The sequence below is a fragment of the Nelumbo nucifera genome, chromosome 1, assembly GCF_055504915.1.
Source record: "Nelumbo nucifera cultivar China Antique chromosome 1, China Antique-T2T, whole genome shotgun sequence".
In the NCBI taxonomy this organism is placed as follows: Eukaryota; Viridiplantae; Streptophyta; class Magnoliopsida; order Proteales; family Nelumbonaceae; genus Nelumbo; species Nelumbo nucifera.
The window spans coordinates 136,247,175-136,263,433 of NC_142649.1; the positions used below are offsets into that span (position 1 = coordinate 136,247,175).

A 16,259-nucleotide genomic window follows, 5' to 3' on the forward strand; every position below is an offset into this window, starting at 1 on the left:
CAAATCCAAAGCAAATCTTTTCTCCTTTCTGATAGAGAGGGTGCAAAAGAAAACAAATGCCTGGAATGAGAGGTACCTTACCCAAGCAGGCAAGGAGGTGCTCATGAAATCAGTGATTGTTGCCATCCCTGCTTACTCCATGTCTTGTTTTCTTCTAAAGAAAATTTGTAATGAAATTAACAAGCTCCAAAGGTCCTTCTGGTGGGGGAAATATCAAATGAGTAAATCAAGATTCATTGGCTTTCTTGGAAGTCCTTAACAGAAAACAAAGGCAATGGTGGCCTTGGCTTCAGGGAACCTCATTGTTTCAATGTGGCTTTCTTAGCCAAGTTAGCCTAGAGGCTAGCAAATAAAGAGAATAGTCTGTGGGCACAAGTAATTCAAAACAAATATTTCATAAATAAAAATTTTCTTAGGGACAAGTTGCCTACACGTGGCTCCTGGGGGTGGAGGGCTTTAGGGTTATGGGGCCAAATCCTAGACCAGGTACTCCTCAATTTGTCAATGAGCTTATTGATTTTGAGAATAGAAGATGGAATGCTAAAGTAATCTAGGGTTGCTTCAGTGGGACTATTGCTGACCAAATTGAAAAAATCAATTTAGCTAGGGGTGAGTGGGATGATGTTTTAGCTTGGATCCCAGACACTAAAGGTAATTTCAGTGTCAAGTTGGCCTATTTTCTGGCAAAACAAATTCAGGTTTCAGAGAACAATGTGACTAACCTTGTGCCAAGAAGTACTCTATGGAAAGCAATTTGGAAATTACTAGTGGAACCGAAGATAAAATCTTTCCTTTGGAAATGCTGTAGGAACGCTCTCCCAGTTAGCTCTAATCTGGTCCAAAGCAAAATTATCAACTCCGAGAATTGTAGACTTTGTGGTAAAGAACCTGAGATTGTCTTTCATGCCTTATGTTCCTGTGAGGTGATAAGGAAGGTGTGGTTTGGAAGTTGTTTCAATACAAGAATGGAGGTTTATCCTCCAACTATAAACTTCACTGACCGGTTTGCTGGATGGATCCAATCCTGCAAAGTTTCAAAAGAAAACTCAACCTTTCTTCTCCAAAACACAACCTATTTGCTTTGGTTCATTTGGAAAGCCAGAAACAAAGTTATCTTTGATAATGATAGTTCCAATGTGAATCTTATCCTTTCGGATGTTTGTAGGCAATTGTCGCTCATGACAGAGAATTCGAAGAGCTTCTCAGAAGGTATGAGTGTATCTGAAATAACCTGGAGCTGCAACATTTTTTGGGTGCCTCCCTGTGCAGCCATGCAGGTGTTTTTAAGATGAATGTGGATGGAGGTTTCAGACATCCTAGTTTAGGAAGTTTTGGTGCTGTGATCAGAGATCACAATGGTGCTTGTGTGGCAGCCTGCTATGGACTTGTTTTTGTGGCTTCAGCTCTTCAGGCTGAAGCTATTGCGGTTAGGCAAGGCTTAGACTTGGCAAAGGTGGCGGGCCTCTCTTTTTGTGTGCTTGAATCTGATTGCTAGGAGATTGTGAATGCCATTCTAAAAGGCTTCTCAGAGGTTCCAGCTACTGTAAAAACCCTGCTAAAGGATATTTTGAGTGTGTCCAAATCCTTTTCAGTTTCCTTTTCTTTTGTGAATAGGAGTTGTAGTTCCAGTTCTCATACTTTGGCTCAGAGAGGTTTCTAGGATCGGGGTCTATTCATCTTTAACTGCCCTGCTTGGATTCAATCCCTTGTTAGCTCTGATTCAAGCTAACCTCTCGTGAGTCTTTCCTTTGTTTTGTTTGCTGGTTAGTTTTTAATGGATGTTTCATTTGCGTATCAAAAAAAAAAAATCTCATTCGTCATTCCTACCTAATACCCATGATTCAAAGTATCGATACTATATGCCCCGTATCGGGCGTATCGTATTGTATAGTATCTTTTGAAAAAAATACAGTCCGAAGCACCTGCATTTGGACCCCCCAACTTTTTCTAATAATAAAATAAAAATTAAAAAAAACTTCCCAAATAACCAAAATAAAAAAAAAACTAAAAAAAAATGTTTCGGCCGTTTCTAAGTATCGATACGATGCGATAATGCGTACTTTTACCCCAAAATAATAATTAAAAAAATTCTACCTAATACAGTAATACTCAAATTCAATTCCTTCGTTCTCATTCGCCTTCAAAGAAAAAAAAATTCCTTCGTTCTTCCGGGGAATATCCTTTAAATTTTTGTGTACGACAAATGTCCTCTCCCAGACAGCCGGACCATTTAAACTAATTTTTCTTCAGAGATACTGAGATACAGAGAGAGAGAGTGTGTGTTCCACTCAGATTTCAGAAGCTCCAAACTTTAATGTGTTTATTAATGGAGGTTTTTTAATAAAAGTTTTCCTTTGATCACCAATCCTCTGTCGACCTTAGCTCTCTCTGCCCTATCTTTTTAATCTGAAACTCGAGACTTCAGAAAAAAAGAAGCAACAGTTCGACCTTCCGAGGTTCTTCCATGTCATCTTCATTGGACTCGTCACTTCTTTAGTACGCAACCGTTTTTTATTCTATCAAGCCGTTTCTGTCGTTTTTTTAGTTTAATATACATATGACATTTTCCATTTCTTGCTGTCCCTTGAAGCATCTGAATCTTGAATTCGAAGTTTCAGCATGACCGGTCCTCAAATTAGGTTTGCTTTCTATTTCTCTACCCAATTTAGTTTCCTATTCCATCTCTTCACGTTATAAGATCCGGAAATCACTTCTTCACAAAGTCCTACCTTACAGATTGATTTCACCTTTTCATATGTTGCTGTTTTACGGAAGGTGTTCTCATTTTTTAAGAAGGTGAGCGCTTTGAGGTCTTTGTTTGGAGTTCTCAGGTCTGGGGAGAAAAATAGAACTTGTTTCGGTTGGACTTGGCATCTGCTTTCTGGCTTCCTAAGTTTGGATAGATCAAAGATTTCGAAATTCCAATTTTGGTTTTAAACTGAACTACTTTATATAGTCTGTCTACAGAGGTGAATGTATCAACTTTATTCAAAACCTATGTTTCGGTTTCGAAGTCAGTAGGGTAGGCCTAGATTAAATGTTAATCATCCCTCGGATATGGTGGCTTTGGTTCCGTTACCAAAGCTCTTTGCTTCTCTTTGGTTTTCTTACTCTTCTTTCCGGAGCTTCTTTCTCACTTAAGAAGATTTGGATTGCTTGTCTTGAGGATTGGAACCCTAAGAAGTCAGGGATTGATAAACAGGCCATTTCTATATTATTAACTACTTTAAACAAGTAATGAGGAAGAATGCCCATCCTCACTCTGGAAGGGCATTTACTGATAGAAGGTGGATTCCTCCATTTTTTGCGAGTTTGCTCGTGTCTGTTACTCTGTTTTTGGCAACATCTTTTGGGCTTTTCTCCTCTCCCCATGGAAAAGATCCTCTTTCATTTGACTTCATTTCATTTGCTCGAATGGAGGATACTAGTGAGTATTTTGTGGAATCAAACTTGAAGAGATCTTTTGGTCGGCCTAGAAATTCAAAAATGGAAGCACCAAGAATAGCTTATCTCATTTCGGGAACAAAGGGCGACACTCGGAGAATGAGGAGGACTTTACAGGCTGTGTATCATCCAAGAAATCAATACATTCTGCATTTGGATCTTGAGGCTCCTCCTCGTGAAAGAATAGAATTGACCACAACTATAAAAATTGATCCAACATTTCGTCAAGTGGAGAATGTGCGTGTAATGGCGCAATCTAACTTGGTAACTTACAGGGGCCCTACGATGATAGCTTCTACTCTTCAAGCCGTAGCTATTATGTTGAAGGAGAGCATTGATTGGGACTGGTTTATTAACCTCAGTGCTTCAGATTATCCTCTTGTCACACAAGATGGTCAGTAGTGAATCCAGATTTCGTCCTCAAATTTGGTCTTCACACAGTTCTTACAAGTCGCAACACTTGCAGCCGTGCATTGGGATCATCTTCCCATGAAAGAAAACATACAAGTAAGGAGATGTTCCCAATGCACGGCTGCAAGTGTTGTGAGGAGAGTGTGAGGACCCCAGTTTTGCGAGGACAAAATCAGATCTCGTCAGTAGTGGGCTTTTGCTTTTTATTTGTTCTTTTATTCTTCATATGGTTTTTGGAGTCGCTAGATGTATGCTTTCTTCATTTGGTATAATCCATTGTCTTGAACATTTTTTTATTATTTTATTGTCTATGGTTGATAGTTAGACACTTGCTTTCACTCCTTAGACACCAGTGATATTCTTAGTAGTCATGGACCTTATGGTGTAACAATTAACAACTGAAATTTTGGTTTTACATTATTTTCCTCCAAAATGATCCAAGGATTACTCCAATGTAGTTCAGATCTATTCTAATTATTTTGTAGAATTGTAGCTCTAGGTTTTCTGGGTTGTTGGGTACTTGTGGAGGCTTAAATGCTTCCATATCAAGAGGGATAGGATGAGATTCTGCTCTAATTCCTTGGAACCTACAGAGGATGGTTTATGGGGTAGGAGTGATCTATGATAGGCCCTAAGAATTATTCATGTATCCAGAGGTGGAAGTTGAAACATGCGAAAGAACAAAATAGGATGAACAAGGGTTGTCCAGACATCACCATTTAGAGAATCTATTAGGAGAAATTACCCAATATTTTGTGGAAATCAACATCAAACATATATTTATAACTGTTATGCAGACCTTATAAACACTTGTTTTCTGAATCTAAGATTGCTTAGAAACTCTCAGTATCATATAATTGAAAAAGACTCAGCATCATATAAAAGATGGAAAGACTTAGGAACTAACTAAACTGTATTGATATGTTCTAAACATAGGCCTTTGACTCATTGCAACTTCCACTCTGCTTCTAATATAATTTCTGCTGAAACATTGAAAAGAAGCCCATAACTAACAAAACTCTATTCCAAAAATCCAAAAAAAAATCAAACATAGAGAATCTTGATGGGTTGTTACTCAATGATTTTTCCGGTCATCAGGATACAGACCTAACCTTTGTTTTTGTTTTTTTCCCTCACAAGTGGACACTTTCAGACACAAATCCACATTTTTGCACTTGTCAGCCCAAGGTCTTAACATTGGTACAAACTTCTACATGGTTCACAAATTGGCAATAACTTGCTAGATTTATGTCTGAACCATATCACCAACTTGTTGGATAGGCAGTTGGATATCCTTTGGGTGATAAGAAATCAAATGGGCGAGTTTTGACATCTCTAAATCTAATTTAGGCTAAAAGTAGATTAAATTAAACAGATTCTTAAGTTACTTTCTGTTTGGCATTGGGTTGAGATTTAAGTAACTAACCTTTGACTTCATGCATTACCTACACCTTCAGCATCGTGTTTGTTCTTGAAATTGCTTGTAGACCACCATATCTGAACTGGATGAGGAGTTTTTGTTTTTTGTTTACTTCTTTATTTATTTTGATTTGTAAACTGGATGAGAAGTTTTGGTATTCAATTTGGGTTTCCAAACTTTTTGAGGGACTTGATCACAGCCCTGGAGTTAATTGGTACCAATAAGTTGGACGTTTTCTTAACCTCCATATTGAATTCGAAATACTCCAGTCATGTCCTGTCAGTGACACATTTGCTAGGTTTCCAAACTCTGGTTCAACTTTTCTCTGAATTACATGTCTTACCAGTTTAAATTTTAAATGGTAAAAGTTAGGATACACTAGAATACCTTAAGAGGTAACTTAACAATTAACAGGTACCCACATGTTCAAGTGAAGTTAATTGTGAAGCTTCTTATATGAAGGCGATTTAGCTATATAATGGGCATATTCACTTTTCTCATCTGGAACTTGCCAGTGTCAGACATATTATGATGAGGGCATGAAGCTCTATTGAGTTGAGTTGGCAATGTCAGACACCTTGTCATATTCAAGTGTTAGACACTCGCAAATCCTATATCTGTTGTTTCCAGTTATTAGTTGTATACCATTGCATTAAGTATTAACTTTCACCTACATCAGCCTTTTCTAGTTTTAGTCTTTTTCTGTTGCATTGTCAAACAAACTGTACTTTCTGACAAACATATATAATAACAACTGAAAGTCTGAAACAAATTATATAAATTTATCTTTGTTTTGTTTTCTGAAGCCCCTTTGGCAGGTACCTTGCAGTAAGGCCTGAAAACACAGTTCAATATCCTTGTTAACTAGTGGTTTAAAGTTGGAAGTTCCAGACATTGGTTAGAATCTCCTAAATTGCAGCCTAAATAGTGAACAACAATGAGATTATATGTTCTATTCCACCTTTCCCACCAGCAGTAAGGAGGTCCAATAGAAGCATGTCTTGGTCAAATATGACAAGTTTTTTAAATATGTTTCAATTATCTTGACTGCGAAGTCATTTGGTATCTAAGAATGACATATTTGATAAAATAGACAATAAGTTGCACACAGGATTTCGAAATATTGTATTGAGGCTTTACTGCTCTTGCTTTGACCTACATACATGGATGCCATTGTCTAGGAGAAGTTTTAAATTTAGCTCACTGTCTCCATTATTTCTATGCTATAATCCTAGGTTATTGTACTATTACCCTGGAAATACACAGAAGCAGACATGCGCATACAAGTTTATGCATAACTATGGTCCCTGTATGGCAAATAAATCTTATTCAATTTTCTTTTTTTGCACAGATCTGCTTCATGTTTTCACTAATTTGTCCAGGGATCTCAATTTTATTGAACATACACCCATTATTGGGTGGAAATTGTAAGTACATGACTGTATAACATAAACATTTCAAGTTTTTGTCATCTTCAATTACACCTTTGGTATACCCTACATAACAATCTTACAAAATTTTACAGGAACCAAAGAGCAAGACCAATCATCGTTGATCCAGGTCTTTACTTATCAAAAAAGTCTAATATTTTTTGGACTACTCAACGGCGTTCCCTTCCAACATTTTTTAAATTATTTACTGGTAACAGCATCTACTTGATTATGTCATACTGTCCTCGTACAAGTGTAATAATTTGATCTGATTGATATGATGAATTTACACTGAAGTTCTTTTGAAATCAAGCAAGCGAAGACCATATACATATTCATTACATGGTAGCACATAATCAAGCTGGTTTATGATATGGTTGAATACATCATTTGAAGCAATTGCTAGCCTTTTGGTCTATGAAAATCATATCAAAATTTTCTTGTAATTGTTAAATTGCACACTATAATCTGAATTATGTCCAGAATAGGACTTGAACTCAAGGTTTTTGGTATGGATTTGGTGTGTGGATTTTGTAATCAATTCTATAATCTGGTCTAATTCTACAATCTACCTACATGAGAAAATAGTGGGTTTATAATCAATTATACAATCTAGCGCCATTCAGTCACTTTCTGCATGAAGTCCTGTTAGTTTTCTTCTGTCTTTGCTTTTCGTAAAGTATTCTGTTATGGTCAATGTCACTGGCAAGTTTTGTTGCACTGAAACTAATGAAAAATATTAAGTCATAATATATGGGGTATTTGCTAGCCTATTTGCATAGTCGTCAAGGTGATGCCTAGGCGACAAGGTGTCCTTTGAGGCTCGCCTTGCCTAATCGCCTAGCAGTTTTGTACTTTCTATTATAAAATAATTTTTATTCTTTATTTTTTGAGATTATAACTATAAAATAGATATTATTGAACTAAAATATTCATTCTGTGTGTTTATATACTAATTTATTTTTATTATTTTCTTATTTGTTAGGGTTTAATCAACACAAACATTGCTAGATGCTGTATTGAACCCTCAAAGACTTCAAAACCTGAACCAATAAGGAAGAACTTAAAATTTTGTCTAATCAACACATTTCCTTCTTCCATATATTCTTAATCAACACTACTACTACTACATGACCCATGAATCTCCAATGCAACAGACTAGCAGGAGCTCAAAGGGTCCAAGATGTTCATCTCATTGTCATCTTTTTGTGGGGTTAATTTCAGCCCAAAAGCACATGCCCATAATAAACCATTCTTTTTGTGCAAGTTCTATATTAAAATACTACAACTTAAAATGGCTAGTAGTAGTTGGGAAAACCACCAAATCACCAAGGTGGGGGTATAGGGATGATGTGATTTGAGTGTTGGATAGTATTAATTTTTATTTCAAAAACATGCCTTGACATGTAATCATGTTATTTTTGGTCAAGCTATGTTGTTTTATCTTTACTGAAAACAGCCTTATTATCAACCATTCAGACTACTTGTTCACTCAATATGATATATGCTTAGTCTTTAGTTTTTTGTGTACGTACTTGATTCATTCTTTCATCCCCTTCTCTTTGAAGAGTCGTTTGGTTTTCTTCAACATCTTTTTTTTTTTTTTCTAACAAATATATGTGTTTCTGACTAATGCCTGGCAACTTTATCATATGATATCAGTACTATTGAGAAAGAGTATGCAACATTTTAATGAGAAGTTGTGTTAGTTATTAAATGGTGTGTTAGTCTTCTCACACATGCTTCTGGTGTAGTATTGGGTGGTAATTTTTTATTGGCTATTCCACTCTAGTTCCATCAGGATCCTTGCAGAAGCAACATCTCCTATTTGATCTCTTGGATCAAAGCTCTTAGGCATAGAATAGTGATGCCCATGTTTTGACTTAGCAGTTTCTCCCTACTAGAATTATCTTATCAAAACCGAGTTGCCCATGTAACTGAAGGATTAAGTCTAGTGGTTTAATCGTCCTTGACCACCACCTTGAGGAGCCCTTAACCGTTCCCTTGTACATTTTGGGTTCTTAATTCTTATAACCCATGGTTGTGCAACTCTAATGCCTACAATCATAGAAGCTACTTCCGTCTGTAAAACTTACTTTATGAAGTTTTTTGCCTACTCGTTTTTTTCTGTGGAAGTCATTCTCCAAAAATCTGTCTTAATCTCAATCTAAATTATTGATAAATTTATTTTCCTTTTTTATTACAGGTTCAGCATGGGTGATGCTCAGCAGGTCCTTCCTTGAATACTGTATATGGGGTTGGGACAATCTCCCCCGAACTCTCCTTATGTATTACACGAATTTTGTCTCATCACCAGAAGGCTACTTCCACACTGTTATCTGCAACACAGAAGAGTTCCGTAACACTGCTGTGAGCCATGACCTCCACTATATTGCTTGGGATAATCCTCCAAAGCAGCACCCCCGCTCTTTGACAATGAAGGACTTAAATGGCATGGTCAAAAGCGGTGCCCCATTTGCCCGGAAGTTTGCCAAGGATGACCCAGTCTTAGACAAGATTGACAAGGAGCTTCTGGGTAGGCCCAAAGACCAGTTTGCTCCTGGTGCATGGTGCATTGGGAGTTCAGATGGAGGATCTGACCCCTGCTCCTTGAGAGGTAATGATTCAGTATTTAGTCCAGGTGTGGGTGCTGAGAGGTTGAAAGAACTGTTACAGAAACTTTTGTCTGAAGATCTTTACAGCAAGCGATGTTCATTTCAGGCATCAAATTCAGTCAATCGAAGTGTACATTGATGCATTAGTGGAGTTGTAAAAGGTTCATGTAAATTGATGTGGTTATAATCAGGTTAAATTTACAGCACAATAGCTAATGCATCTATCGAAATTAATCTAGGATGACCTGGGAAACCCTCTGGTTGGATTCTTGATGCTTAAAATCGGGTTTAAATTTGAAAACTTGAGCCTGACCCGATAAGGCATTTGAGAGCACAAAGTTCATCATTTAAGGGGTATTCTGTACTATGGTCTTAAATAGGTGTGGTATGGTTGAAATTGAAAACATGAGAAATAAGTGATATTTTGAGTTCTGGAACTGGAACCACTGAATCAATGATTACTGTTTTTAGAATCAAAATCTACATAAAAAGCAAGTGCCCAGAAATTGGTTATTGGTTCTCCTACGAGAGACACTTTCTGACCTCCATACCTCCACCTTTTATTATTGGCAATGAAATTCCATTTGAACTTATGGGGGCTCTCTGTTGAATCAAGACCCTTTAATACTTTCATCAACGTCACCTGTTTGTATTTCAAAATAACTCCTGCTATCGGGACAGCAAATACCTGCAGTTGCAGATGAATTTGGCCATGCCTTCTCCAAAAATACGATTTTGATAAAAAAAAAAAAAAACAAGCACCGAATGTTGGTAATTAAACTGGGAAGATGAACCGTTCTGACTAGGCAGACACAACCTAGATAAGAAGATTGACTGAAGCTCTTCTCAAATAATAATCAATTAATCATCCGAAGAGTTTATCCTTTTGTCTATCTTTAAGGCAAAGTTATGAATTAGAAAATAGGTTACAAGAAGGAAAAAGCAATCAGTACAGTACAGATAACCATGAACAGAGAAACTTCATCAAAATTCCAAGTCCTTAACATCGGTGGACTTAGGGTACCCATCATATTCCAATTTTAACGACAAGGTGGCCGAAATGGCCCTGAATTTCGACCTCAACGCATCCATAATTTCCTGGACACTCTCGTTTTCTGGATCCAAAAATGGGTATTTTTCAATCAACTCTTCCATCTGTCTGATGTTTTTCTGAACCCTGGACGAAAAGCAGCTGGAGTCAACTCGATTTGCAGCGTTCCAGACATCGACGCAACCTCGATAAAACCCTAATTCCTCCCCAACCTCGAACCCCAGTTTGAGACCTACTTCTCTCCCTTCTTGCTTCCCCAAGACGAGACCATCGTTAAAACCGTCTTTGTAACCCTCCTGAAAATGGGTCTCCTCTAAATTAACAGAGGAGTCGAAAATATCTTCCAGGGGTTTGGGGTTTGCGGGCTTGGAATCCATGATCAATCGATGGAGATACAGTGAAGAGGTACCGCGTTGATGCTAGGAAGAACGTGGATTACTACGTGTTTCCTCGTGCTTCAGTCCAGGGACGCCTCCCTAAATCCTGTTGTACTGCTTGACTGCTTGTTAATGTTATGGTGATAACTCACAATTCCACGCGTTTACGAGTTAGAACCCTAAGTTTTTGAGATTCGATTCTTAGGTGGCGTTTGATAAATTTGAAATCTGAAATATCAAAAGTTAAAATAGTAAAAGTATTTTTAATTTAAAAAGAGAGATTGATGTTTTTTTTTATTTTTTTAAAATTTTGAATATTAAGTTTGTTTGTGTTGGAATAAACTTTTAATATCTTAAATGCTTTGATTTTACTATTTTATCCTTAGAATAGATTATTTGGTAAATTTAAGTTCAATTTGTACTATTTTATATAAATAAAATATTAAATTCAAAAATATGAATAAATTATAAAAATAAAAAATAATTTATTAAAATAAGAATAAAATTGAAAAATACATATAAACTTATAAATTAAAAATAAATAATTAAAAGTTAAAATAATAATGAAAATAGTAATAAAGTCCATGAAGCAATGAGAAAATATTTAATAATTAGCAAATTAATATCTTAAAACTATTAAAATATTTAATAATTATTAAAAATTAAAATAATTAATAATAATACAAATAAAAATTATAAAAAATAATAAATAATTTATTAAAATAAGAATAAAATTGGAAAGTATCTATTAAGAATTAAAATAATAATAAAAATAGTAATAAAGTCTGAAATAATTCAAAAATATTTAATAATTAGAATGTCTTAAAAACTACTAAAATATTTAATAATTAATTAAAATTAAAATAATTAAAGCTGGAGTACTTTAATAATTAGAATGTCTTGAAAATTTAAATAATTAAATAATTCAAAAATATTTAATAATTAGAATGTCTTGAAAATTTAAAGAAGAATGATGGGTAAAATAGTTTTTTTTAATCAATTATTATAAAAGCTGGAGTACTTTAAAGTAATTTCAAAATATTAGGGGTGAATAAATCAATTTCCTAAAACTTAGAAATAGTTTAAGAGATTGAAGTTTTTCCAAAAAAAAAGAGATTGAGCTAGAGAGTTAACGCGATGGCTATGGAGGACTGAGAGAAAAAGGGGGGAGAGGAGATAGCTAAGTGAGAAACCACGGGGAGAGGAGATGACTTAATTCATTGTTCAAGAGAGGGAGAGAGGGGGCATAAGCTTCTCCGAGAAGCCAAACAGCCTATAAAGAAGGTTCAAGAGATTGATGGGGGAGAGACAATCACACGTATGAAATGCTTGTATATGAAATTGTTAATCTACTCACACGAGTAGATTTGATTTAGCGCTCGGAGAATACACCCATTTTGTGTGTGAGTATATATATATATATGTTTGATGATTTGGACTACATTGAGGGTGGTCTGTCAAATGGTGGCCCGACCATCCTGGTCTTGGAAGGATTGAATTTGGATAAGTGTTTTCAACCTACCATTGACCCGGTCGGTTGAACTGTTCAAACCGTCACCTGATCAAGATTCCGGGTTCGATTCGAATAAAACCTGGAGAAATGCCAAAAACCATTGACTTTGTCAAAAAACGTCCAACCTAGACGGTTGGATCGCTGACCCGGTCAACTCGATGACCGGGTTGCATACTAACTATATATGCAAACTTCAAGAGGCCATAACTTTGCGCTCCGATGTCTGATTGAGGTGATTATTTTTTATTTTGGGTAACTTTTCAAGATCTATGTGTCCCAAGGCGTTGTAGATTCCTTGCCCCGCTATTTTTGTGAAAAAAACCCTTTTTTTGTCTTAAATTATAAATTTTAATACTTTTATAAATAAAAATTAAATACTTAATTAAAAACATAAATTGAATATAAAATAATACATATATGATGGAGGATGATTTGGCCCGACCCCTTGGCCACGCGACACGTGGAAGCAACCGAGAGTGACATGGCAGAAATGCCAGCACGGCACGACAGCGGGCCCACAACCCGAGCTCCGAGAAAGGGAGCCCCAAGCTCCCCCAAAAAAGGAACCCACGACCCGAGCTCCCCAAGGAAGAACCCGAGCTCTCCCTTGGAGGTCCCGAGCTTTACAAGGAGCGCAAAGGGAAAAAACCCGAGCTGGCCCACCCTGGGGCAGTTCGGGCCACACTTCTATCCAAACTCAAGACCACCCCGCACACCACTTCAGCTCCAAGTCGCCTAACTGAACAACCGTACCTGACGCCCAGGATGCCCGTACACGGAGGCGGCTCACGCTTGACTGATTAGGGGTCCGACACATGACAGCCGCCCTCCAACGGCCACCTGCCACCGCCATCTCAGGCGTGGCAGAGATGGCCCTAACAAGGACAGTGGCGGTTATGACACCCAAACTGGCAACTGGCAGAGGTTATGACACCCGAACTGGCGTCTAGCAGAGGTTATGACACCCGAACTAGCGTCTGACAGAAATGATGACACCCGATCTGGCGGAGGTAATGATGCCCGATCTGGCAGAGGTATGAGAGTGAGTGTACCAGGGTGATTATAAAAGGCCCCCTTCCCCCAAAGGAGGTATGTGATTCTTGTGCTTTCTGGTCTTGAAGTCCCTCATTTCCCTTGCCTTCTCAAGAGCACTAACTTGAGCTTCGGAGTGTTCCAACTGGGTTCCTCCCCGGAAGTCTCCATTTTCTTCCTTGTTTCAGACACCTCCAAATTCGTCAGAGGCAAGGTAACCAGAAGCTAGGACCGACCGGATTGCACATCATCATTTGGCGCCGTCTGTGGGAACACTTCAAAATGCCTACCCTAACCTTTAACTCTCTCTCTCTCAAAGAAACCTTAGCTCCCATGGCTTCCTCCAGCAGCAACAGGCACAACGCCGACTTGAATGTTGTAGGGGAACAGCCTCAGCCCGCCACTGTATGTATCGGATAGTTCACTGTCCCCCTATCGATGGACGGAATCCCTAACCTCAATGCACCGAGTGCGGTGGCACCTGTGAATGTTCCTCTTCCCCCCCTATCGAGACAACTTTCGTCGAACCAACTGTTGTCTCTCTGGCGACCAGCCAGAACTAGCTTGATGACTTGATGCAGTGCATGCGGGCAATGCAAGCCCAAATGCAGTAGTTCCAGCAACATCGACTCCATCAGCAGCAAGTACTGCACCACATTTCTCAGTGTCACTATCAACAGCAGTTCCCTCAACTGCCTCCGAACCAACCACAGCTCTCACCTCAGCACCCTGCTCCGAAGCCGGTCAAGCCCTCCCCTAAGGGCGGGTGCCTTCACCAAGGGGAAGCTTCCCAACTTCAGAACCCCTCCAGGAGCCAGGCCTCATCCCCGGGCAGGAGGGAAAGACCAATTACCCCCGCCTCGCAGCTCGCCGGAAGATCAGGAACCTCCTTGCCGAAGTCAGCACCTCGACAGTCTAAGTTCGAGCTCCCACTCGCAGAGAACCAATTTGGCATCCTGGCCGCGGACTACCAACAGTCCGGGCCGATCGAGCTCGGCAACACCGAGGCAAGTAGAGCCAATACTAGGCCTTCTAAGCAACAGTGAAGTCACCGAACTACCACCCGCATCCTGCCCGAGCTCCGAGGTAAAGAAAAAACAAGCTCAGACGAGGTAAAATTTGCCCCTATTCTCTCAGTTCCTTCCCCCTGTCATCAGAACTCCTTGCGGTTCCCATTCCCAAAGATTTCAAACTCCCTCCCCTAGACAAGTATGATGGGTCCTTTGACCCCAATGACCACGTCGATGCTTTCCAGTCCCAAATGCACCTGAAGAGGGCCAGCGAGTCCTGCATGTGTGTGGCCTTCACTACCACCTTCAGGGGAGTGGCCCACACCTGGTACAGGAACCTGGCCCCCCGGGTCGATAAGAAGCTGGACCTAGTTCGTGCAAGTCTTCACCGCGCACTTTGTTACTAGCAAGCGGTGCCCTCGAACCGAGGAGAGCCTCCTTGGAATAGTCCAGAGGGAAGGAGAGTCCATCCGGGGCTATGTCAAACGGTTCAATGACGCGTGCTTGCAGATACCGCGTCTAGACCCCACGGTACAGCTCGTGGCAGCCAAAAGGGGTGTGACACACAAGGAGTTCAGGTGGCACATGGTAGTTAACCTGCCTGCGACCGTAGCTGAATTCCTCAAGCTCGCAGACAAATTCATAAGAACAGAGGAGGAGATCAACCAAAGGACTGAAAGTGGGATCGAAAAAAGGAAGAGGGAAAGGCGAACCCTCCAACCCAGATGACAGGAGGAAGAAAGACCCAACTCGGGGGACGAAGCCAAGCCTGCCATTCCGAGCTCCCTTAGTAGGTCGGACGGACTACATGCCCTTAAACGCGAAGCAGGCTGAGATCTTAATGACAATCAAAGACGCCCCGTACGTGAAATGGCCACCTCGTCTGAAGGGAAACCCGAACGAGAGGAATAAAAACTTGTACTGCAGTTTCCATAGAGACCACGGTCATAGCACCGAACATTGTAATAATCTCCACGACAAGATAGAAGAACTTATCCGTCGCGGGTACCTAAGAAATTTTGTACAGCATAATAATAATAACAATAATAGTAATAAGACAGGTTGGTAGGGAGAGCACAGCAGAGATGCTCCCGAGTCTAGCAGCCGGCCAGCTGAATCGCAGAAGCAGTCCCCGGAGGAAAGACCAGTTCGGGGAACAATCCACATGATTGTTGGAGGATCGATCGTAGTAGGATGCACCTCGGCAGTAGCTCGGGCATCAACCCGGGAGGCCGCCAGAGAAGAACAAAATCCCCCAAAGCGGCCTAGGACGGAAGACCCCATATTCTTCACCGAAGATGATGCGTGCGGGGTCCACTACCCCCACGATGACGCACTTGTCATAAAGGTGAAGATCAACGACTTCGAAGTCCAACGCGTACTCGTTGACTTCGGCAGTTCGGTAGACATCCTTTTTAAAGCGGCCTTCGACAAACTCCAATTCCGAGAGAGTGACTTGAAGCCCACGAACACCCCGCTGGTTGGCTTCAGCGGAGAAGAGGTCAGACCCCTGGGAAAGGTCACAATACCTGTGGAAGTCGGCACGTGGCCTCGCACGGTAAGACTCAGTCACGATTTCTTGGTGGTCGTGACCCCCTCCCCCTACAATGCCATAGTAGGTCGGTCGATCACCCACGCTTTAAAAGCCGTGGTGTCCACTTACTATTTGGCCATGAAGTCCCCAACGGACTTTGGCATCGGGGTAGTGCGGGGCGACCAGCTCGAGTCCCACAAGTGCTACGTTGCCGCCCTCAAGGGAAAGGCCAAGGTGACCGGCGACCTCGAACTGGAGCGACCGGTGGAACAGAACGAGGAGCGAACTGCACCAACAGAGGTAACTGTTCCCATCCCTGTCTCGACAGAAGACCCCGCCAGATCACTTCAGGTCGGTGCGTCCCTAGAAGAACCTTTGCGATCCAAACTGGTACGCTTCTTACTCAGTAACTTAGATGTCTT

General features: G+C 40.0%; 2 protein-coding genes across 4 annotated transcripts; one reads left to right on the forward strand and one right to left on the reverse strand.

Annotated features, from left to right (window-relative positions):
- The first annotated feature begins 2,142 nt into the window (after positions 1-2,142).
- Positions 2,143-9,524, forward strand: LOC104612593 (beta-glucuronosyltransferase GlcAT14A-like). 3 transcript variants are annotated; one of them, XM_088894406.1, is made up of 6 exons: positions 2,143-2,496; positions 2,591-2,639; positions 2,737-3,838; positions 6,627-6,702; positions 6,801-6,916; positions 8,912-9,524. In XM_088894406.1, the coding sequence occupies exons 3-6, from the start codon at positions 3,238-3,240 to the stop codon at positions 9,457-9,459; spliced, it is 1,341 nt and encodes a 446-aa protein (XP_088750532.1). In that variant the 5' UTR covers positions 2,143-2,496; positions 2,591-2,639; positions 2,737-3,237; the 3' UTR covers positions 9,460-9,524. The 3 variants fall into 3 exon arrangements, with proteins under 3 accessions (XP_088750532.1, XP_010278356.1, XP_010278355.1); XM_010280054.3 differs by having other exon boundaries at positions 2,591-3,838; XM_010280053.3 differs by having other exon boundaries at positions 2,143-3,838.
- A 780-nt stretch (positions 9,525-10,304) lies between these two features.
- On the reverse strand, positions 10,305-10,748 carry LOC104612594 (uncharacterized). Its single transcript, XM_010280056.3, has one exon. The coding sequence runs from the start codon at positions 10,746-10,748 to the stop codon at positions 10,305-10,307; it is 444 nt and encodes a 147-aa protein (XP_010278358.1).
- Positions 10,749-16,259: the final 5,511 nt, after the last annotated feature.

Coding starts and splice junctions, on each gene's coding strand:
- LOC104612593 (XM_010280053.3), top strand. CDS start 3,238: ATGAGGAAGAATGCCCATCCTCACTCTGGAAGGGCATTTACTGATAGA. Junction 6,703..6,800: donor CCCATTATTGGGTGGAAATT/GTAAGTACATGA, acceptor AAAATTTTACAG/GAACCAAAGAGCAAGACCAA. Junction 6,917..8,911: donor ATTTTTTAAATTATTTACTG/GTAACAGCATCT, acceptor TTTTTATTACAG/GTTCAGCATGGGTGATGCTC.
- LOC104612594 (XM_010280056.3), bottom strand. CDS start 10,748: ATGGATTCCAAGCCCGCAAACCCCAAACCCCTGGAAGATATTTTCGAC.